This window comes from Megalobrama amblycephala, linkage group LG14, assembly GCF_018812025.1.
Source record: "Megalobrama amblycephala isolate DHTTF-2021 linkage group LG14, ASM1881202v1, whole genome shotgun sequence".
Classification (NCBI taxonomy): domain Eukaryota; kingdom Metazoa; phylum Chordata; class Actinopteri; order Cypriniformes; family Xenocyprididae; genus Megalobrama; species Megalobrama amblycephala.
In genome coordinates, this window is record NC_063057.1 from 33582957 (window position 1) to 33608874 (window position 25918).

General features: G+C 37.0%; 1 protein-coding gene across 4 annotated transcripts in view; it reads right to left on the minus strand.

The window, feature by feature from the left end:
* Positions 1–25918, minus strand: part of LOC125244315 (guanylate-binding protein 6-like) — a 64899-nt gene that overhangs the window by 6183 nt on the left and 32798 nt on the right. Inside the window, exons 8-14 of one of the 4 annotated variants that reach the window (XR_007179299.1) lie at positions 25430–25642; positions 25232–25334; positions 21911–22145; positions 13942–14067; positions 1158–1491; positions 934–984; positions 707–844 (exon numbers count right to left, since the gene is read on the minus strand). Coding sequence is in view for 2 of the 4 variants with exons in the window: in XM_048154356.1 (XP_048010313.1) it covers positions 23769–24211; positions 25232–25334; positions 25430–25642 (759 nt within the window). In the remaining 2 variants the exon portion in view is untranslated. Of the gene's footprint in view, positions 1–706; positions 845–933; positions 985–1157; positions 1492–13941; positions 14068–21910; positions 22146–22211; positions 24212–25231; positions 25335–25429; positions 25643–25918 lie in introns of those variants that run through there. The other 3 variants (XR_007179298.1, XM_048154356.1, XM_048154355.1) reach the window with 3 other exon arrangements.

Genomic DNA, 25918 nt, shown 5'->3' on the forward strand with positions numbered 1-25918 from the left:
TGGGAACTAATAATACATTATTAAAACTATATTTTTAAGGAGTAATCTCAGTTTTTCTTCCATGTATTAATTTTAACAGTAAAGCTCTGTTGTGCAGCACATTGTTTGACAATTTTAATATAATGACTAAAAGATAAATTAAATGGTATGCGTTCATTCGATTGCTGGAAAAATTTAAGTACACAACAGAATTTCTGAAAAAACAAAACATTTCATAAAAATATATTTTTAAATTAATAAATATTGTTGTCTTTAAGAATTTAATTAATTAGACATGCTTTTTGATTATTAAAATGTAATTAAACCATTAAATGGAATCCATAAAACAGAATTTGGTAAAAAAAAAAAAAAAAAAAAATTGAGGGGAAAGAATAAAACGTATATCATAGGGCCCTAAATTTTTTATTTTTTTTTGTTAAACTTTTAATAAATTGTTGGTAAATTGGACAAGATTCATTATTTCAATTAATTAGACATGCTTTTTGATTACTAAAATTTAACCATTGAAATGGAGTCCAAAAAAAAAAAACTGGGAAAAAAAAAAAAAAAAATGGAATCCAGAAAAATTAAAACGGAAAAAACAGAATTTGGAAAAAAATAAAACGGATTTCATGGGGCCCTACTCAACTGCAGAGAGGTCTGAATGGAGCAGAAGGTTTTAATTACTATAAACAAAGTTTTATAACTCCATGGCATTAATAATTACCTGTAACTGGGTTGTAGGTGTTCCCTATGTTTGTGATGACTTTCTTGTAGATTATTACGGTTTCAGTTTTAAAAGGACCGATATATCCATCGCCAGATTCCATCAGTGCAGCTGAAAAAGCTATTTCTCTGTTTGTTGCTGAAAAACATAAGCAATATTGTGATATATTACTGTATTACACTGAGAATGAATACACTGAATTTAACATCATTCAAGCACACTTTCACCTCTATTTTCCTTTCTCAACTCCACTTGACTCAGAGTAAGATTAGAAATTTCTGTGAAGGAATAAAGATTCTGTTAAATGACATTTACACTGATTATTGTAATAGATAACACAATTTACACAGTACACACTCAACTTTACATTAACATTTACACTATACAATGTATTGTATTGGTGTTTTACTCTGAGGATCATTGATAAAAGAGTGAATGTTTGGAGAAGTACCTTCATTTTTCTTCTTCATCTCGTCCCTCAGTTGTGTCTCTAAAGCTCTGATGTTTTCTTTCTGCTCTGTAACGGTAGCAGTCAGTTCTCTGTTCTTTTCTTTCTGCTCTGTAACGGTGGCGGTCAGTTCTCTGATGTTTTCTTTCTGCTCTGTAACGGTGGCGGTCAGTTCTCTCAGTGCTGCATGGATGTCAGGGATGCCCAGATCACAGTATTATTGTCTGTCAGTTGAAGCTTCAGCTCTCAAAGTGTCTGTTTGAGGTGGATTCTGTCTTCCGTCCTCAGTGCTGATCTGTTGACTGATCTCATTCTCATTGAGTCCTCCATCTACCTGCTGCTGGACGACAAACACAAAGGTTTCCAACAGCAGCAGTATACATACTAAAGCCTTCATTCTTCACTGATGACTATTTGTTTCCAGCTCTTGCTCTGTCATCCTCACAGCCTCTCATGTTCCTTTTATAGTGTCCTGATTTACTGGCTTTTGTACTTGATTTATATTGCTTCAGATAAATAAGTAGTTCAAGTTAATTGTTAATCATAATCAATGAGATGTTCTAGACTCAGTAGATGTTTATCTCTATTTACAACATTTGTGGCACTATGGTTATTTTAACATAAAATAACTTTGACTCTGGTTGTGATTGGATTGTTGGATGTGCACACTAGTGCAGGTTAAAATCTCACACTTTAATAATATTTATAACACCTAACTTAATAAAATAGGCTGTGTGACTATAAGGAATGATTACCTCAAAATCTACGTCCATATGCAAGTTTGAGTGACTTTATTTAGCTGTTGTCACGTGTTGGTGATTATCCCAACCTCTGATATATTTCTGACCTTTGATATAGATGTCACACCACTATTAGTAAGTGATGTTTACACATAATGTTTAAGCCTTAAGGCTATACTATTGAAACAGTACGTATTAAAATGTTTACTGCTTGGCTCATTTACATCGATTGCAACTGCCTGATAATTTATTTAAATAAAGAATGAGTCGACATTTATTTCTGTATTGATTGATATCATGCCACAAATGTTGCTAATGGAGTTTAACTTGTGTTGAATCCACAAATTCCTTTAAATGTTATTTTCCCCCACAAGCAACAACAATCTGTATCAACAGATGTAAAACTGAATAAATGCATAAAACCTGTCAACTTAAATCAATTTATAATGACGTGTATAAAAACATTAAGGCCGCATTTACACTGTAGGTCTTGATGATCAATTCCGATTTTGTGACTATGCGATTTTTTGGATGACGTGCTTACATTTCTTTTAAAGGGTCATGAACTGTGTTGTTGTATAGTTTTAGAATGTTTCCTGGGGTGCACATACACTCACCTAAAGGATTATTAGGAACACCTGTTCAATTTTTCATTAATGCAATTATCAAATCAACCAATCACATGGCAGTTGCTTCAATGCATTTAGGGGTGTGGCCCTGGTCAAGACAATCTCCTGAACTCCAAACTGAATGTCAGAATGGGAAAGAAAGGTGATTTAAGCAATTTTGAGCGTGGCATGGTTGTTGGTGCCAGACGGGCCGGTCTGAGTATTTCACAATCTGCTCAGTTACTGGGATTTTCACGCACAACCATTTCTAGGGTTTACAAAGAATGGTGTGAAAAGGGAAAAACATCCAGTATGCGGCAGTCCTGTGGGCGAAAATGCCTTGTTAATGCTAGAGGTCAGAGGAGAATGGGCCGACTGATTCAAGCTGATAGAAGAGCAACTTTGACTGAAATAACCACTCGTTACAACCGAGGTATGCAGCAAAGCATTTGTGAAGCCACAACACGCACAACCTTGAGGCAGATTGGCTACAACAGCAGAAGACCCCACCGGGTACCACTCATCTCCACTACAAATAGGAAAAAGAGGCTACAATTTGCACGAGCTCACCAAAATTGGACAGTTGAAGACTGGAAAAATGTTGCCTGGTCTGATGAGTCTCGATTTCTGTTGAGACATTCAGATGGTAGAGTCAGAATTTGGCGTAAACAGAATGAGAACATGGATCCATCATGCCTTGTTACCACTGTGCAGGCTGGTGGTGGTGGTGTAATGGTGTGGGGGATGTTTTCTTGGCACACTTTAGGCCCCTTAGTGCCAATTGGGCATCGTTTAAATGCCACGGCCTACCTGAGCATTGTTTCTGACCATGTCCATCCCTTTATGACCACCATGTACCCATCCTCTGATGGCTACTTCCAGCAGGATAATGCACCATGTCACAAAGCTCGAATCATTTCAAATTGGTTTCTTAAACATGACAATGAGTTCACTGTACTAAAATGGCCCCCACAGTCACCAGATCTCAACCCAATAGAGTATCTTTGGGATGTGGTGGAACGGGAGCTTCGTGCCCTGGTTGTGCATCCCACAAATCTCCATCAACTGCCAGATGCTATCCTATCAATATGGGCCAACATTTCTAAAGAATGCTTTCAGCACCTTGTTGAATCAATGCCACGTAGAATTGGCAGTTCTCAAGGCGAAAGGGGGTCAAACAGTATTAGTATGGTGTTCCTAATAATCCTTTAAGTGAGTGTATAATGGTAGTGTGCTTTTTACATCCAAAATTGTCATAATTTACAAATAAAAGGCATTTTTCCTATCCTGATTTTAGCCCTCTGATTTGAACGCTCTGTTTTAAGGGGCGTGTCTGCTGTGAGAGTTCAGCGTAAACGCCCACTGCTGGGATTGGCTGACATCTTTATATGAAATAGCTAATTACTCTCTTGAAAACTTTTAGCACGTTTTTACTGTTACAGGTCTCAAGGATAACTAATTGTGAAAAGTGTTGCATTATATTTAGATCGTGGCATGAAAGGTTACAGTGATGAACATTGTAGTCGATCACAGACATGTTGTTGAGCGCATGAAAGCAGTGATCTCGTCATTGCAACTCAACTTCGACACACTAATGAATGCTTTCATCATAACTAACAGTCCAAACACATTGTAACTAAGAAATTCGTTGAATAAAATGGGAGATTTGACGCGAGTCCAGAACTCAGTCACTGATAAACTTGCACTGTTTGATTGACAGCTCCAGTGTTCTTTTATTGTGTTCTTTATATAATTTAATCACAGTTTAAATAACTTTAAACTGAAAATATACGGATGTGAGTTCAGTTATAGAATGCGGTTGTCACTCCCGTGAATAACCGTATCGTGTGGACATAACCAAAAATATCTTAATTTGTGTTCCGAAGATGAACAAAGGTCTTACGGGTGTAGATCAACATGAGGGCGAGTAATAAATTACATTTTCATTTTTGGGTGAACTAACCCTTTCATATCCGATTTATTTCCACATATGAATGTGACCTGAAATCGACTAGAAATGGAATCCATGTGCTTTTTTTCCTGCTTACATGGTTGTGGCTCATATGTGATCTGTGCCACATGGGAGGAAAAATAGGAATGGGGCCACTTGAACCATGCAGTGTATATGTGGTAAATGTAATTATTAACCTGATTTACAACTTTGCACAAGCAAGAATGCCCTTGATTTTGGGAAAGTGGATTTATGCACTAATGATAACCTTGACATCGGCTTGTTTTACAGTACCATAATGTGAGCTGTTGTTTTTATCATTGTTAATTATTACTTACTCATACGTTCTGTCAGAGAGTGAAATTAATTTTACATTTACACATTTGGCAGATGCTTTAATCCAAAGCAATTTATATTACAATTCAATTTCAATTTATTTGTACATCACCTTTTTACAATGCACATTGTTGCACAACTTTACAGAACACAGAGAAGAAAATATAAATAAAAGAAAGTAGTCTTTTAAAACACAAGCAGCCAATGGAAAAGTGCCAAGAAAAAACCTTAAGAAATGTACAAAATTACTTCTAGCTTCTGACCAAGGCTTTATCTCAATACTAATGTTACTTGATCTTAGTGCTGCGGTTGACGCTATAGATCATAAAATACTTTTATATTGACTACAAAATTACACTGGTATTCAGGGACGGGCATTAAGGTAGTTTAGATCGTATCTATTAGGCCATTACCATTTTGTTTAATTAAATGGGGAAAAATGGAGTGATTGAGTGATGAACAAAAGAATGTATGCAAAAAAAAAAAGAAAAAAGCTTTTCTTACTTAGTATTTTTGTCTTGTTAAATTCTGAAATCAGGAAGCATTTACTAGATAAGTAAAATTACGTAAGATATATCTTGTTTTCTGAAAAAAAAATCTAAATTAAGTGAGTAAACAAGCAAAATTTTCTTTTTGCTGTCTTTTGTACATGATTTGTTTCAGATAATAAAAGTAATTCAAGTTAATTGTTAATCATAATCAAAGGGATGTTCCAGGCTCAGTTAATAAATTTAACAACATGTATAAAAACATTAAGTGTAATTTAACCTGATTTACAAGGGCAATTCCATGCAAGGGTCATCTTTACCAAAAGAGAAAGACCCCTTTTAAGTTGTTCATTTAGGTCTGTAATTTACTGTGATAATGTGCTCTAACAGAAATTTTGAGAAAATGACCTTGTTTATTCGCAACATAACAGCACTGCCTGTTGAATTTATAAGAGCTATAATTAAGAGGTCATGATGCTTCAGTGCTCTGTGCATCCATAATGTTTTAAAGATTAAGTTTATGTCATATAACAATTATAATTACAAATAACTTGAAACTTCATATAAAATGCTAAATTATGTTCATGCTTATTTGGATCAACAAATCATCTTGCTCCTTTGCTCTGAACAACCATAATAAGTGTTACGGATGCTTCATATTAAATGTGCTCTATGTAAGAATGACAGCTAGTGGTTGAAATGGGTACTGCAGTCCAAATTCAAAATATTGTTTGCCCCGCCCCCTCCTCCTCAGACTCAATCAATCAATCAATCAATCAATCAAAATTTATTTGTATAGCACTTTCAACACCATAACAATGGACCAAAGTGCTTTACATGGTAAAAATCATTATACAAGTCATTAAAGTATAATCATAAAACACATCAAACTAACAATAAAATAAAAGTACAAAAAATACCATACACAGTAACTCAGGAAAACACCAATCATACAGCAAAAGCCTTAGAAAAAAGGAAAGTCTTCAATTGTCCTTTAAAACTACCCAAAGGAGGAGCCAATTTCAAAGACAACGGTAGCCCGTTCCATAACACAGGAGCTGCCACGGAGAATGCACGATCTCCACTCCTCCTCAACCGTGTTCGCGGAACAAACAACAACATAAGCTTATTTGCTCTCAAAGAGCGAGAAGATTTGTATGGGCTCAACATAGCTTTGATGTAGTCGGGAGCCTGTTGATGTAAGGCCTTATACACAATGATCAGGACCTTATATTCTATCCTATATAACACTGGAAGCCAGTGTAGAGAAATTAACCCAGGTGTTATGTGATCCCTCTTCTTAGTGCCAGTTAAAAGCCTAGCAGCAGCGTTTTGAACATACTGAAGGCGAGCTATGAGAGATGCATTCAAACCCAGGTATAGGGCATTACAATAGTCCAACCTGGTAGAAATAAAAGCATGAACAACAGATTCTAAATCTTTTCTAGAAAGAATAGATTTCAGCTTGGACAACTTCCTTAACTGATAAAAGGATGATTTCACGACAGCATTTACTTGTCGGTCAAAGCAAAGTTCTGTGTCAAAAATGACACCCAGGTTCCTAACATAACCATTTATGCTGGGAGCAAAATCCTCACTCACAAACAGATTTCCCGTAGACTGTTTGTTTCCAAAAACTATAATCTCATTTATTCTCATTTAATTGCAGAAAATTACTCGCAAACCATACCTTCACTTCATTTAAACATATGTTGAAGCTGTCCCATGCAGCACGCTTATCCAAAGAAAAATATAATTGCAAATCATCTGCATAGATGTGGTAATTAATATTGTGACGTCTAAAAATAGACCCAAATACAGAGAAAACAAGGTTGGTCCAAGAATAGATCCCTGAGGGACCCCTCACAAAACATCCACAGTGTCAGAAAGACAATCTCCAATCCTAACTGAACATTTTCTGTCCCTTAGATAGGAACCAAACCACTTCAAGGCCACATCATTAATACCAACATCATCTCTAAGACGTGCTAATAAAATACCGTGATCAACAGTATCAAAAGCTGCGCTCAAGTCCAGCATCATCAAAACAACACATTTCCCAGAATCTCTTCCCATTAAAATGTCATTTACGACTCTTATTAATGCTGTTTCAGTACTATGGTTTCTTCTGAAACCTGATTGGAAAATGTCCATTATATATTGTCAGTTAAAAAATCTATAAGTTGAGTGTGGACAACTTTTTCTAAAGTCTTACTCATAAAGGGGAGTTTCACTGGCTCAATAATGGCCCGCTTGAACTCAAGTGGTACTATGCCAGATTGTAAGCTACTGTTGATAATTAAAAGAATGCTAGGGCCAAGGACATGCATTGCCTCTTTTAACAATCTAGTGGGGAGGACATCATAAATGGATGTAGTAGATTTTAAATGCAAGACAATGCCCTCCAACTGTTCCAAGGAAACCAACTTAAAATGACTCAAAACTGCAAGAGATGAGCTATCTATTATATTAAACACTGTGTGCCCTACTCCTGATATACCTGATCAGATCCACTCTGTCCACAAAAAAACTTGTCATAAGATGGTCTTACAAGTACACTTTTAGGCGGGTTTAACACCTTATCTATGGTAGCAAACAGCACTTTAGATTTGCTAACGCCTTGTGATACAATCCTTGACAAATAGGATGATCCTTCTGATTTGACTGCATTTTGATAATTTCTCAAGGATTCCCTAAAAATATCATATGAGATTTGTAATTTATTTTTAACCCACGTACGCTCAGCCTGCCTGCAGACCCGCCTGAAACCCTGTGTTACCTCATTTAGCCATGGTCGCTTATTCACTTTTTGCCTCTTCACCTTAAAAGGTGCAACAGTATCAAGAATCTTACTACATACATGATTAAAAGAGTGTACCATTTCATCTGGTTCTGTTACAGGCACTTCAGAGAAACCATTTACAAAAGGTGGCTCTGCAGCCATAAAAGCAGCAATAAAAGCATCATGTGTATGATCTGTAATGACTCTGGACATTTTTGGAAGAAAAGAATCCTGTACAACACGAGGCATGTTCAAATTAAACCTAACAGGCTTATGATCCGAAATAGGAATCTCATCAATGCAAATACTCTCAAGGCTTATACCCAAAGATAACACCAGATCCAGTGTATGCCCATGAACATGTGTATGCCCCATTACACTCTGGGTGAGATTAAAAGAGTCAATCAAAATTTAAAAATCCTTAGACATGGGTTTTTCTGGGCAAGACATGAATATTAAAACCCCCCATAATCAGAATCTTGTCAGCACATGTTATAACACCAGATAAAAAACCCAATAAAAATCCTCAAGGAAATCCTTACTGTAACCAGGTGGCCTATAAACTAACATTTATTACTAATATTTATAACTAATATTTATTACAAACATTTATTAAACCCATGTTCACAGTAGTCGAATCAAGACATGTGTCTGTGGAGTGAGCACTTAGCTTAGCGGAAATGACTCGTTTCAAGTGGCGCAGGTTTGCGCAATCCACCCCTCTGCTTTCCCACTGCCTTATCCACGTAGTCCGGATCAAAGGTGGCCGAGATGCAGGAGGGACCACAGGTACAGAGAAAGAAGGCCGTATCTCCACAACTCGTCTGCTTCCACAATCTGACCTCAGTTTCTTAAGCTTTACCATGATTCCCGCACGCATACCCAGAGATGGGCGTAAATACATGGAAATGTATTTAAAATACAAATACAAAATACTGTGTGGAAAAATGTATTTAAATACAAAATACTGTGTGGGAAAATGTATTTAAATACAAATACAGTATTTTGTGTTTTGAAAATACACAAAATACATGTGAAATTGAAGATTCAGTGCAGGTATCCCTATTAGGCTGAAATCTACCTGGGCCTATTCTGAATGCCAAAAAGCATTTAGATGTGTGCAACTACTTAGAAACTTTCCTCATTTCTGCTCTCTCTGTCATTCTCTCTCTCTCTTTCTTAAGTGCTTGCTTCCTTGCTGGCAATTACAAATAAACTTATGTAGTGCAAAATAGCAGCCATTTATATACTTACTTCTGACAAGGTTACAATGTAGTCTATTACTTATGGTGAACACTACTAAAAAAAACTGAAACTGTGGGAACCTTTTCTGCTATATAGCAAATAATAGGGATGGGTGATATGACCAAAATCTTAATTTTACTTCACAGTAACAATATATGGCATGGTTTCACAATTATCAATATCAGTTTTGATACCACAGCAAAAACTGAATTTCAAACTCTTTTGATGCTTTTTTTTACGCAAGTAGTATAGTAACTTTTATATTTATTTAATGTAAAGTTTATTTGTTTCTATATACATAATTAGAAAATATAAAGTTTATCTAAAATAAAAAAAAATTTAATTAGAAATCATTTGGCACTTTTTTTGGTGAACAATAAAACTAAAAGTGTAGTGTATCTTTCATCATTGTCATCACAAATGCACACAATCACTACACCAAACTGATGGAGACAGACAATGATTAACCTAATTATTTCGTCTCTACATAAACAAACATTTGCATAGATGGGTAAACACTATCACAATTTGGAAATGTGTCCAGTTACATTTTCATAAAGCACCATGTTTGTAAAATTTAAAATGATTACATTTACAAAATGAGCCTGCATAGCAGAAATAATGAATAAAGTAATGGTCGGTGTTTAATACAATCGTTAATTGAAATAAAATAATTAATGAATTAAAAAACATATATAACACAGTATTGTTCAATTTAGTGTTATACATATGTTATCATATTAATATGTTTTGTTCTAATGTCACAAGTCACAATTTCAAGTTTACTGGTCATGAAACCCCCCTGTTTTACCCTGGTCATTCACACCTCTGAGTTTCAAAAACTCTGTTAAAATGGGCATGTAAAGCTCTGGAAAAGTGGGAGTGTAGAGGGGGAGAAGAGGGGAGAGAACAACCAATGAAACAGAGACATACAACACACTCATTATACAGAATAATGAATATTAATATATGAGCACGGAGAAAATGTCAACAAACTCCCAAGCCCAAGGGAGAAATGCGAAAGAATATTTAATAGGGCTAATAATAGGCTACTTTGATTACGTTTATGAGCACTGCAGTCTCAAAATCAGTCTTTTAGAATAATCATGTCGTCGCGTTCAGATAGGCTACACCACTATATCAGTGTCCCTGTTTACACATATAATTCATTTGAAGAAGACTTGATGAAATATGTGTGCATAACTACACCGTGCTGGTTAATGTTTGGTGCAGGAGAATGTGTGAAATAAAAACTTTAAACACGGATACTTTATTCTGTATGAGCTAGTGTTATTAAATTCATCGCGGAGCTCCGCGCTGAAACCGATCATATGCGCGCTCCGCCTGTATATCGTAAAAACAATCGTATTTTTCATGTGTTCGTATTCAAACTCCAGTTCTGACCGCATCGCGAGCAAAGTACAAACAACACATGTGCTGCTGTGCTGAGGGAAACAGCCTACGGCTCGCGTGTTTGAACGCAGCTAGAGCAGGCAGATGTGAATGAGCCGCACTTTTGTGTTATTTGAATTCTCCGCTGTAATGCGATCTCACGCAAACATATTTCCATTTGTGCTGGTAGATTACAGCAAAACAATCCACATGCACACAAACCTCTGCTCTGGTCGCGTCGCAGGAAAACACATTGTGTTGTAGTACTGAGGAAACGAGCAACAACGATATGTCTCTGAATGACAAAAGACCGAGGCGAGAAAAGTGACACTTCCTCATATCGTATGCATACTACAGCGCAGTGATTGGATTGAATGAGCTTTATGTCATGAATATATGTCGAGAATCGCTCGAAACGGTCTACATCAGCATGTTCGAAAGTACACGATGACGTCAGATTTTGTGACGTTGCTCCGACTCGGCTTTTCAAACAGGAAGACAGAAATCGCTCTGAAAAATGCAAAAATAACTATTTTTCACTTATGAATAACATTAATGAGTACCTTTAGTGTTTTCAATGATGTGCAGCCTATACATATCTGTTTACATCTCAAAAAATGTGTTTTGGGGTTTCATGACCCTTTAACTTGATTATTTGGTTAGGGTTTAAGAAGTGTAATAAAAAACTTTTTCACATGTGTCGTCAAAATGACCCACAACCTAATCAGTTTACATGTGAAGAAATCCATTTATTCACAAACTTCTCATGAGACGAGTGTTTGACATAGTATAAGAGGTGTTTGACAAATTATTCGGCAAACTACTTCCTCTCATCGCTGCTTTTTGGTGGTTTGGAGACAATTACTCAGAGTCGCCCTCTGTCGTTTCACAGAATTATACAACGGAGAGCACGTCAAGCATAAAAGCCTTGTAGGTTTACTGAGGAGCGCGCGCAGTAAGCAGGTAACAGGTTCATGGCGTACAGCCATGCGAATTGCGAAAGTATAAACAAGGCTTCAACTGCACAAAGCTAAAGAGAAAGCGGAAAGTCCTATCTATGTAAACGATTTAGAAAAAGTTCCATCGATTCACAGTTTATATCATCGCTACCAATCTACGATATTGTCATATGATATCACCCATCCCTAACATGCAGTAATGTTAATGCTTCAAACACAACTAGTTGATGCATGAAAACAACACCCTGATAAAGAGGTTGACTGTCTCAAAGTATTTTGAGTATTTTGAAAATACAAAAATACTCATCTTAAATGTTTTTAAATACAAATTACATTTGATTTTTTCCAAAGGCTTTAAAATACAAAATACAAAATAGTATTTTGTATTTCAAATACGTATTTTAAATACATGTATCTGAAATACTGCCCATCCCTGCGCATACCCCGTTTCCTCCGACGTATAGTGAACCAGCATGCACAGCCCAGTGAACCACACAATTTAAAAGGTAAGTGTGGTATTCGTCTCTGCTCAGCGAACAGTTTTATGTGGGAATCGCAAGTGTTAGTATCCGATACCATCTGTCGAAGGTTTAGCAGAGTAGCCTGATCATCAGCCGTAGACAGTCCATGTGATTTAAAAAGCATAATAAAACCAAAAATGAGTTGATATCGTGTTTTAATATGTTCCCGTTCATGGAGATTTTTAGATGAATGCTGACGCTTTTTAGGTCTGGTAGAATCTGTGATCTCTGACCCAGTTTGTTTGCTGCCTTCCATGGCTGCAATTCACTGCATGTGTTTTCCGCCAACTGGCAACCCGGGGTGGCGAAATACTATTGGGTAAATTGTCAACGTGCGGTCTTGCACAGACCAACCCAGGTGAAAAAAAGTGCAGTAAAATACACTTTATTTTAGTACACTTCTATAATGTACTTGAAGTGCTCTATTTTCATGCACTAATTTTGTACTTAATATACTAAAAATTACACCAAAAAAACCTGGCCCCCGGGGCCAGCTATGTGCCAGAGCATCCGTGCCGAGAGTGCCCTTGGTCATGGAATGAAACAACTGGCAATGGGCTGTGTCTGGAGAGACAAACAGATCTATCTGTGCGGCTCCGAAATGCTGCCAGATCAGCTGGACCACCTGGGGATGGAGTCTCCATTCGCCCGGAAGCGGAGGCTGACGTGAGAGCTCGTCGGCTGCATGGTTGAGCACGCCTGGGACGTGAATGGTACGAAGCGACCTCAGATGCTTCTGACTACATAGCAAGCAGGGGCGATTCTAGGATTTTGATTTTAGGGGGGCTCAGCCCCCAATAAGGGTATGATTAAAAAAATATTATTTGACTATTAGGGTAGGGTGGTATGCTACTAACCTTACTGCAATCCACTATTCCATTGTATTCCCTGTATTTCATACATGGGAGTAGGAGTACTGACTGAGCCATATACAACACTGTAATAAAAAATTATTATTGGATGTGACCACTAGAAAATAGGGAATGTTGATTTTTTTTTTTTTTTTACAATGAAGACCTCCTGATTCATTCACTGTACAAACACACGCACACATGTTTCCAGTACAAACACAACATTTTACTGTTTGCATTTCTATGCTCACATACAAACCTCAGATAGGAATTTTTCTGACAAAATGAAATAACATTTTAACCAGAAAATAACATAAAAGCCATAAACTTTGATTATCCATATCAGCAATATAAACAACACAGGTATGAGGCTGGACAATGGATTAACTGGGGGCTGTGGTTAACTATCGGAAGTAATGGAAAAACAAGCCAAAATGAAGAAGCACACTGATCTAAAGGTGCAGCTGCTGTCTGTGCTTCATCTGACATTTGTTTCTCTGTATGTCTGTCCTCTCTCTCCTGACTCATGTCTTCCTCTTCTTCATGCTCTCTCTGTCCCTGTACTGTGACAATCACGTAAATATAGTTTGGTAACTAAAGAAATCTTAACTTCTTTTGTATTTATTAACTGACCAGACAAATTATCCAAAACAACTGTGGCCACGGGAGTGCACTCAGAGAAGTTTAACTGCTGCACTTCGAATTCACCTCTTAAATGGAACAAATAATGATGTGGAAGACTCGACAGGGTTTTCCATAGTAACAAGGGACACATTTATCTACATAAATGTTTATTTAAATGTGTTTATGTATGTTTAGTAAATTAGAGAATACTGACAATAGCCTTAAAGGGATCACCTGGTGTTAAAGGGATAGTTCACCCAAAAATGAAAATTTGATGTTTATCTGCTTACCCCCAGCGCATCCAAGATGTAGGTGTCTTTGTTTCTTCAGTAGAACACAAACGATGATTTCAACCGCTGTCAACTCCAACAGCTGCCGTCTGTCAGCCGTATAATGCAAGTCAGCGGGAACTTGGACTATAAGAGTAAATAAAACACGACAGACAAATCCAAATTAAACCCTGCGTCTCGTGATGACAGATTGATGTCCTAAGACACGAAACGATCGGTTTGTGTGAGAAACCGAACAGTATTTATATCATTTTTTACCTCTAATACACCACTATGTCCAACTGCATTCATCACTCGATTCATTTGGTCTGATCGCGCTCTGACAGCGGCAGTGATGTCTCGCCCATATACTTCAATGAGTGCTAGACATCACTTCCGTTGTCAGAGCGCAATCAGACCTCACGAATCGAGAGCTGAATGCAGTTGGACATAGTGGTGTATTAGAGGTAAAAAATGATATAAATACTGTTCGGTTTCTCACACAAACCGATCGTTTCGTGTCTTAGGACATCAGTGTGTCGTCACGAGCTGCAGGGTTTAATTTGGACTTGTCTAAGCAAGTGTTATTTACTGTAATTGTAGAAGTTCCCATCCACTAGCATTATTTGACTGACAGACAGCAACGGTTGGAGTTAAAAATCATCATTTGTGTTCTACTGAAGAAACAAAGTCACCTACATCTTGGATGCTCTGGGGTAAGCAGATAAACATCAAATTTAAATTTTTGGGTGAACTATCCCTTTAAGACTATAATATATAACATATATAATGGATTTTTTAAATAACGCAGATCTTTCATGGGTTTTCTACTACATATTTCAGTAAGAGACATCATTTATGTTATATTAAGTCATACAAGTCTTAACACCAGGGGATCCCTTTAAAAAATGTTTGCCATGTTTTATCAATAGCCTGACAATTTTTGCCATTTTTTTTTTTTTTTTTTTTTTTTTTACAGTAAAATTAGCTATAACTCAGGATAGGAATGATATATCAACAAATCCCTCTGGAAAAGCCTTCAGAATATAGTTCAGTATAAGACTGGAAAAGCTGACTCTGAGTGTGAGAAGAAAAAAAAAAACTCATTTTGAGAAAACGGCCTTTAAAGTTTTATATTGTATAATTTCATACATTTCTATTGAAACCCACAACCTACAAACAAAATATACATTAAATTAATTAATATCAGTAAGTGTATAATATTTAAAACACATTGAAATAAATGAATAAACTATTAATAGCAATAGAAGATAACTACTTCTCTTGTCAGAGAAGAGTTAACATTTTTTGAGTGCAATTCACACCCACAAAATTGTCCGAATGGGCCATGTGCAACATGGATTGGGTCTTCTGACCTTTTGATTTTGATTAATGTGTGAAATATGAGAGAGTTAAGACAGAGAGAGGGGCGGGGGAGGGGCTCTCTGCTCGTTCTCTCTGTCACTCAGTTAACAAGTGCAGCAGTCATCTACATCACTCATAGACAAGCGGCAACCTCCCCCTTTCTCTCGTGAAGCCAATACGGAAGTAACTTAAACTGCGATTCATCGACTGGCCGCTAGGGACAGGCTCCAAAAGAGAGCAGAATCTCATAGAGTCCCATGTTAAATTGGCCAAGTTTATAGCAGAAAAAAACATGTTTACAAGTTGGTTCAAATTGTGGTTTTGGTCTATACTGCTATTTTTGCCCTTCATGACAACTCTGAGGGGGGTGAATTTTTTTATAACTTATCCGTTTAAATTATATTAAGCCTTAAAGTTCTGCATAATTAAGGGCGTGGTCACTTGAGTGACAGGTAGATTGCGCTGCTGTCTGTGAGCCGTCATGTTACCTCAGCTGCCGCTGAATTTGGCATCTCAGCCGTTTTTGTGCTTTTTTTTCTCGATTATTTTATACAATTATAAAATATGGCTTGCTGCATAATATTCGAGACTGATGTGTGTCTGTGTAGATGTGCATGCATGGGGAAGAGACACAGAACACACGTTGTTGGATCGTGGCATTGGCTGAAAGTTTTGATTGTGAGATTTACTACAATGACAATACCAGGAGGATATACAACTCTGACAGCACTGCTTGGATATTATAACTAAAACTGCTGCACTATTTTGAAAAAAATATACTTTGGACATAGGCTCATTTGTTTGTTAGATACGATCGTATACAGTTTTACAACATATAGGCTGCTCAGATTGCATCCTTTCTTGAAGAACGATGACAGAGAGCAGATCATTCAGAAGAAATGTGACATGTTTTTTTGTTTTGCAATGGACACTCATATTTTACCCAAGTGCCACAGATTGGATTCATCTCGCGAGCTCTATTTCATTATAAAGGTATGAAGTCCCAGTTGATTTTCCATGTTGTTATTTGCACACCCAACACTACTGGTGTTGGAAGATCTATATCTTAAAAAACACCGTAGATTGACAGTAAACCTTTAGAACTTTCTGATGATAAAACTTATCTTCATTAATATTTTAGATCGTATCTAAGATAGATAGATAGATAGCTCCTTTGCTGCTAACATGGTCACGTCGAGCTAGGCGGGCGTGGTTTCAGCAACCAGTCATATCAGCTCAAACCACCTCCCCGCCTCTTTGCCCATTTTCAGTTATCCGGGAGTGACGTGCTGTGACGCGCAGCTAAGATGGCCGCTGCCTCATTTACGCGCCAAAACTGCTGTTCAGAACTCTATGGGTGACGTCACGGACGCTACGTCCATATTTTTTTACAGTCTATGCTCATAGATCACAATAACTGATCAAACCAGGCTTTGGCGGGACAAAAATTCGTTTTGGCGGCCGCTAAAAAAAATAAACGCAGGAAAAACCCTGGAATATTAACTTTTTTTTTTATGATTTACGGTAGAAAAGCGCAAGTTATAATGAAAAATGATGACAAAATATAATGAAATAACCACCTTAATGTGTAATGTTGACAATTTTTTATTTTGACATGAAAGCTTACATCTTTAGGGAGCAAACTGGCCCAAAATCTCAAAATTGATCACTGCATGGTTTTCACCTGCCGTGTCTCGCCTTAAAGGTCCCGTTTTTCGTGGTTTTTTGAAGCTTTGATTGTGTTTATAGTGTGCAATATAACATGTGTTCATGTTTCGCGTGTAAAAAACACAGTATTTTTCACATAATTTACTTATCTGTATACCGCTGTTTCCACTGTCATAAAAACGGGCTGATGACTTCCTTGTTCTATGAAGTCCCTCCTTCAGAAATGCGTAACGAGTTCTGATTGTGCCAGCGGTTCCTTTGTTGTGATTCGACAGCAGCTTAGCGCATCTTGCCCGGAAAGGTCACGCCTCTTACCATAACGTGGAGATGCACGCGCTCAGTGTTATTGTAAACATGTCTTTAATTTTACCCTATCAATTTGAGCCGGAATCAGACCCGGTGATTGGACTGCGGGATGAAAATAACAGCGTTTCGACGACATGGCGACAAACACACTCTACAAACACAACTCTTGTGTATTCCTGTGGGCGGAGGTTAGTCAAAAAACTGTTTTAGTGACATCATTAAAGAAGGAAGTAGAGGGATGTAGTCCAAACTGGCCGTTCGATGTAGGCGACTTCTGTTAAATAAAATATCTCGCTTGGCATTGAACTTTGAGCTTTAAAATTTTACAGATTTTATTTATACTCTAACAACAACATTACACACTAACTAAAGTTTGAAACATGGGATCATGAAGAACGGGACCTTTATTTATTTTATTTATTTATTTCATTTATTTATCAAGGACAATGCACAGAAAAACATTAATCTCGAGTAGAGAGAAGATGCTCTGTACCAGATTTAGCTAATAGCTAATTTCCATCTGTAGTCCTTGGGCAGGTCACTAGATAAACGATTTCTCTAAATAAAAAAAAATCTAACATACACAAATTTCATAAAAACAATACCCTCTAGTATTATCATCAGCATTTCAGTTCAGCAATTACAACAGCAATTAAATTTAATAATTAATAATTAATTCATCAGTAAGACTCCCCACTAAAAATACACAATTTAAATTCAACAATAACACTAGCCACCAAAACAGAGTTAAAAAATCTAACAATATAATCTCTGAGTCCAGCTCTTATTTGATAAATAATAATATTGACATTAATTTTAATAATAATGTTGACAAGTCTGTTTGCTCAATAGCCATTGTTTTAAACCATATGAAAAAGTGTGGTAGTTGGGACATGTTTTAAGCTCAACCGGTAATGAGTTCCATTTTTTTACCGCAGTAAAAGAGAAAGAAGATTGTCCCATTGCACTATGTTTAAGAGGGATAATCAGATTGGAATTTACAGACGAACGGGATGTTCTAATCATTTGATCCGAACGAAACTGGAAAAATTCTCTTAATGGAGGTGCAGCAATGTTATGCAAGATTTTAAACAACAAACGCATTTCAGAATAATAGATCATATGATCAAAATTTAACAATTTGTATCCATGTAATATATTACAATGATGATAATTCAATGATCTTTTGTCAAATATTTTTAAAGAATGTTTAAAAAGTCTTTCCAGTTTCTTTCGTAACGTTTTAGCGGCCTGTGACCAACAAGTAAGACAATATTGTAAATGTGAAAAAATCATGGCATGGAGAAATACCTTTGAAGCCTCTAAGTTTAGAGAATTTCGAATATGTCTAAAGTTGACATTACTAAATTTTAAAACTTTACTTAAATGTTTAACATGTTTGTTGAAGGTCAAGGTTGAGTCTAAATACATTCCCAAATACTTGACTTCCTTGACATTATTAATAGTTTGCCCTGATATACTAAGTTGAGGGCCACAAATTTGTTTCTTACTAAAATACATTGTCACTGTTTTATTAGTATTTAGTGTGAGACATGAGTTTTGTAGCCATTGAGCAATTTTATCAAGTGCTAATGAGAGCTTATTAGCCACTTCAGTCACATTTCTCCCATGGGTATATATGACCGTGTCATCAGCATACATTTGTATCTCTACATCTTCACAAACTGTTGGTAAGTCATTGATGTACAGGCAAAAAAGCAATGGTCCCAAAACTGAACCCTGCGGAACTCCTACTGTACAAGGTCTCAAAGTTGATAATTTATCAGCAATGCGAACACATTGTTTTCTTTCAGAAATGTATGATTGTAACCATTTTAATACAGTATCAGAAAGACTGAATTGTGTAAGCTTTGATAACAGTACTGCATGATTTACAGTATCAAAGGCTTTTTTGAAATCCAAAAATACTGCTGCAACCACTCCTCTCTTGTCTAATGCTGATTTAATTCTTTCTATGAGATAGCAACAAGCTGCCTCTGTCGAGTAGTTACTCCTGAACCCAAATTGCATTGGGTGCAGGAGTTTTTCACTGTTGAGATGTGCCACAAGTTGTTCGGCCACTGCCTTCTCAATTACTTTCGAGGCAGCTGGCAGAATGCTTATCGGCCGATAGTTGCTAATCTCTTTCTTCTCTCCACCTTTATGTATAGGTATTACTATCGCTGTTTTAAAGGCTGAGGGAAACACGCTGTCCAATAAGGATTGATTAATAATGCAAGTAATTGGATACGTGAGACAGTCCTTGTGCTGTTTTAAAAAGACTGTGTTAAGTCCCCAGTTATCCTTTGCCTTTGAATTAGACAGAGAGGAGATGATTTGATGTACTTTCAATTCATTGATGCAATCAAATTTAAGACCTTGTTGATTATCAGCTAAGTTTTCAAGAACATCACTGACATTAAATTTTTGTTGCAGTTCTAAACATGAGTCAATAAAATAACAGTTAAAACTATTTGCTACGTCTACATTATCTTTTAGGATTTCTCCATTTATTGTTAACTCTATCTTTTCATTTTGATATTGATCTTTACCCATTAATTTATCAATTGTTTTCCACAACTTTTGAGTATTCCCATGTGCTTGTCGAATATGGTCTAAAAAATAATTTGCCTTAGCCTTTCTTATCTGTGATATAACTTTATTTCTTAAGCTTTTGTATATCAGATGGTCTGTAGTTAATTTTGATTTTATGGCTCTTTTTAATGCTGCATCCCGTTTTTTCATAAGTTGCCATAATTCATCTGTGAACCACGGTAAACTAATTTTTCCATTCTGCCTCTTTTGTTTAATTTTTGTAAACTTATTAATTGTCTGTGTTATTGAAGTTTTAAAGTTGTCACAAGCTTGCTCTGTGTCTTTTACTAAAGTTAAATGGCTCCAATTAATCATCTTTATTTCATTTTCCAGTTTCTCTCTATCTTGTTCCGTGATATATGTAAAATATCTTTTTATATCCAACAGCTTTTGATTTTTATATCGTTCTTTGGACAATTTTCTTGAGACTAGCGTTAAATTATGATCAGAGATTCCTGTGATTAGGTTATATATCTTCATTATACGATCGCATTTGTTAACAAAAACTAGGTCTATCAGGGTTTGAGATGATTTTGCAATTCTAGTGGGACCTTTTATTATCTGAGTCATTTGAAATTGAGTCATAATATCTTTTAATTTCTTCCTACATTGTTTGTTTAGCCAATTTATATTAAAATCTCCAAGTAATATACACTCTTTCCCATTGCAGTGTTTTAAAATTTTGTTCAGTTCTTCATAGAAATTGTCTTTAGCATTTGGTGGTCTATACAGCACAATAACATTGAATGACATTTCAGGAGATAGAGTTATTGTAACACCAATTCCTTCAATCTCGTTATCAGGCAAGTCACATAATTTACTCTGCAGGGTCGTTTTAACATAAAGCAATACCCCTCCCCCTTTTCCATATTTACGATCTTTTCTATAGATGTTATATCCTGGAACTGAAACTAAGTTTGTTTGGATACTATTGTTTAACCATGTCTCTGAAAGTCCCAAGTAATCCAAATTAGAATCTGTTAATAAATGTTCAAGCTGTTCAGGTTTAGATAAAACACTTCTAATATTTAAGTGTCCTCCAAATATTCCTTTAGGCTTTACGGTGGGGTCCCATAGTACTTTTGCGTGATTTACAGTTTGAAACAGACTTATTTTTTGCTGTTTCATACATGCCATGTTGCTAACCGGTCGCACAACAGTTACAAACTCACGTGGGCTCTGTGCCTTGCTGGTAGTGTTGGCGTTACCCTGCTCGACGCAACTGTGGCCCACGATGCAGAGAGATGGCTCCACCGGGCACCCCGCCGTCACAGTCGGTTTCCAGACCGCTCTCCCCGACGGTTCCGCCAAGCGGCTCGCCGTAACAGCCGGGATCCTATCCATCGCGTGGCTCGTTGTCACCGCCGCAGTCGTAACCGGGTTCCAATCCGCCATCGTCTCCATTGCCACTCTCTGAACCTGTTCACTCGCACCTGCTCCAAGTGCCCCCGCGGCAGACGCCAGATCCGTCACCACGTTCGCCACAACACCTGTAGTCCGTGCCAGCATCTCAACCGCGGCCTTTAAGAGGTGAATTCGAAGTGCAGCAGTTAAACTCGGCTTCTCTGAGTGCACGTGCGCTCCCGCGGCCAGGGGATGCAAATCCTGGCGGGGATATGTGCCTTAATTGGCATGACACCCTAGCCGATAAAACTTTGCTGACATTTACATGGACTTTCATCAGTGTTTTTGCTTTAACTGTAAATGCAACAAGTGCAAACATTAAAATTCCACCAGCTGAAAAGCGGAGAAAAGGGCATTTTACAGCTTTTTTAACAGCTTCCTAATACCTGTTCGACTGCCGTGCTAAGAAGTTTACAACCAAATACTTCTAAACAATATATTTAAGTCAACCACTCAAAACAAGCTCAAATGCTACTGACTTAATAAATTAAAGTTGTCTGTTCAGCGCATTCACCAGGTTTAGCTAATGTTACATTTGCTAATGCACAAACATTTGCTAAAAGCTATCCTCGTAACTAATACTTTCCAAAAAAGCTTTTGGTTAACATCATGCGGTAAAATCATCAAGTAATCAAGTTTATTATACTCTTACCTGCCTTTTGTCCACACGATGACACCGCTGAACTCCAGGATCCTTAACGGACAGCAGACAGTGAAAAGGCGGCAAAGTTGTTGCTGGGCAGATTCTTTTGCTCGGCGATGGGGGTGGAGCTTTCCAGATGTGCGGAGTGCGCACTGCTTACGGTTTAAACATTTTGTGGGGAAACCATACAAACTTGTCTTTTGAAACTCGTACAACGTTCTTAAAACAACTGTTTAGCTGCAGTCTGCAAAAAAAAAAAAAAACAGTTAATAAACAGAATTCGTCTTGCGGAAGAACACTGCAGCCGGAGCTACTTCTCCTGTTTATGTCTATGACGAGTCACGCAGGGACTTTGCTCCATCCGCAGCGATTCCTACTTGACCGAAATAGTCCCAATATAAACACTTATTATAAATGTATAATGATTCGGGGTAAACACGGTTAGGAAAATGGATTGTTGGATGGATGGATTGAAAATGAATGTTGTACATTCTCATTATATAATTTTTGTAAATCTTAAAACACAAAAAAAGTTACAGACAGCAGGTAATCTAATAAAATTTGTATAAAAAGTGGACCTAGCCCAGAGCCTATATTGTTAAAAATAGCATCCATGTCTGACACAATCAATTTTGAATGGAGCCCTTTAGCCAATCTACTGCCCATGTGGGGCCCAACAACAAAGCCCACTCTGAGCCCATGCCCAGCCGAAGCCCAACTAGCCCAAGCGAGGCCCATGTGGGCCCCAACTGGACGTGTTTGCAGGGTTGTTTCAAAACGGCAAATTTCACCGAAAGGTGAGGGATTTTCATGTATGTGAGTGACTAATCAGCTCAACCTGATAGAAAATGTTTATTTAATGTTATCCGTGTTATATTTCATTGCAATACCAATGTGGACTTTTATAAAGATCCAATTGGCCATTAACTTTTAAATGCATCATTCTGCATTAATATGAGGAGAGTTCTCCACATGAAAGATCCACAACTGCAGATCAACGTGGTACTGCAGAGCAGTGAGCACTGCGTTTGGACCCTGTCAATCGGGACACACCGGAGTTCACGGAGCTCTTCTAACGAGCTGATGATCTGAATCAGGTGTGTCAGATAAGAGCGACTGTGCAGAGCTGGGAGACGTGAGAACTGGAATTGGGAACCCCTGGACTCTGTGATTCTTGAGTTTTCTGTTCACCACAAGATATTTATCTCAGCTTTTGTTCTGTGTCTCGGGTGCTGTTCTGCTTTAAATGATGTCTCAACGAATGTTTATGCCCACCTGATCCTTTTAATTATGTTATTTACCTAGTGCCTTAGTTGTTGCGAGACTAAAAGACTATACAATGGAAGTGTTTACTTACCTGTGAAACTCACCTCATGCTACACATGAAACATTTATTGCAATTATGCAACTCTGATCATTTTTTCTCTTTTTTCCCAATTTCCTCTTTTTTCTCTTAAATTGAGTGTGAAACACGTTATAATTTTATGCCTTCCTGTGGTTTGTTAAAATCTCATTATTTGTCTCAATTACTTGTCTGGCACAAAAAACACATACATACACACGCACATTTTTTTTTTACACTTTATTTTTATTTATTTACACTTTTATGTAGTGCAATACTAGAGAAAGAGTTGAATCACTAACCTTATTTGTCTCTGTCTATAATTAATTAACACTCTTAAACGTAATTAATTAATTAATTAATTAATTAATTACAAAACATGCTTCTGAAGTGAAATTGAAATTTTCTATTTCATCATATCAAGCTCTTTCTAAGGTTTAAGTGTAAATAGAATGAGATCAATTAGTGTTTTATTGTAGCACTACATATACTGTAATTACATTATGATCACAGAATTAAAGCATTTCACATGATACCACATCCACCTGGAGAGCTTGCATTCATATCCTGAATGGCCTGCATCTGTTCTCTGTGTTGCTGCATTATCATAGCCATAGTCTCCTCATGTCTCTTGTTTGAGTTCTCTAACATCTCTTTAAACTCTCTAGCTCTGTTACGCTCAGATTCAGCATTCTGTCTCTTGAACTCTTCCATCTCCTGGGTCATCATGTCTGCCTTATCCTTAAAGCCCTTCTCCAACAGAGCAGCCTGCTCCCTCAGTTTACTGTCCATGGCACGCTCAGCCTCCTCTCTCTGGAGCCCCAGCTCCTCATCCATCTTCACCTTCACCTGTCTCATCCTCTCTTCATTACTCTGTTTCTCTGCTTCCATCTTCTCTTCGAGTTTTCTCTGCTTCTCCTCTTTAGCTTTGATTTCCTGATGCAGGAGAGCTGCTTTCTCTATTTCCTCTGGTCATTCAGTGACAAAAAGAGAATGAGGGAAACAGATGCTTCAGAGATAGAGACTCATACTATGAATTTAAGGGCTCTGTTTTACTGTAAAGGTACAGAATTTAAAGGGTAATATATTTTAAATATGATTCGTTGTCCTATAATGAGGTACACTACTATAATAAAATACTCTGTAAATGCTTCTAAACATACTAATGGACAGTTCAAGAAGAACACTTGGATATTTTACTAAAAGAATTTCATCTAGTTCACTTTCAATAACATAATAATGTTGAATTTTGCTAATGTACATTTTCCACATTTGCTAATATAGTTCTGGCCTTAAATGAGTTAGAACCATGAACCAGAAGAGATTGTGATTATCTAGATCACATTTATCTTGATTCATAATGATAATGGCATTAATACACTGAACAAAATTATAAGTGCAACACTTGCTTTTGGCCCCATTTTTCATGAGTTGAACTCGAAGATCTAAGACTTTTTCTATGTACACAAAAGGCCTATTTCTCTCAAATATTGTTCACAAATCTGTCTAAATCTGTGTTAGTGAGCACTTCTTCTTTACCAAGATAATCCATCCACCTCGCAGGTGTGGCATATCAAGATGCTGATTAGACAGCATGATTATTGCACAGGTGTGCCTTAGGCTGGCCACAATAAAAGGCCACTCTAAAATGTGCAGTTTTATCACACAGCACAATGCCACAGATGTCACAGGTTTTGAAGAAGCGTGCAATTGGCATGCTGACTGCAGGAATGTCCACCAGAGCTGTTGCCCGTGAACTGAATGTTCATTTCTCTACCATAAGCTGTCTCCAAAGGTGTTTCAGAGAATTTCTTTGAGTTCAGCTCATGAAAAATGGGGGCAAAAACAAAAGTGTTGTGTTTATAATTTTGTTCAGTGTAGTTGGATGGTGCAATTCTTGAACCTTTGAAACAGATGTTCCTCTTTCAAAGGGAATCTGGTAAGAATTTACAAACAGGGAAGCTGTGATCTAAAGGTTTAACACTCACCCTTAATCTTTTTCTCCTTCTCAGTCAGTTCTTTGTCAGCCTGCAGAATAGCTTCTGATTCCTCAGACTTCTGCTTCAGAAACTCCTCTAGGACCTCTTCAGCCTTGTGAAATACACACATACACGCATAAAAATTGGATAATTACAATGATGATGGATGAAATTGATCATGTTCCTGTAATGTTGTGCAATATGGACCTTGACTTCTTTATTGGCCTGTCTGTTATATTTCTTCACAATGTCCTCCAGATCCTTGCAGAAGACATCAAAGCCACCAGGTTTGGTATAGAAACCCTTCTTGAGATTTTCCATCATTTTTACAGAGAGTGTTGATAAGAGCTTCTCACATTTTGTCTTTGAAGCTTGCTCGTTTTGGCACAGGTATCCATCAAAGAGTTCTTTAACCTTTTCCTAAAAACATAACATGCAGCTTGTAAGTAGCAGTTTTATAATGTGTCTAAAGGACATGTCATTAATGGATGCTTGAGAGAGGCTGCATTATTCCTAGACCAACATTTCTGAGGTTTGAAGTCTAGAGTCCTCCTCAGCACTGAATGCTAGAATTCAACGGTCAAGGTTTCTGCGCTCAACATCGGTCACATAGAAATACTCTTAAAAAAAAAAAAAAAAAAAAAAAAAAAATATATATATATATATATATATATATATATATACAAACCCAATTCC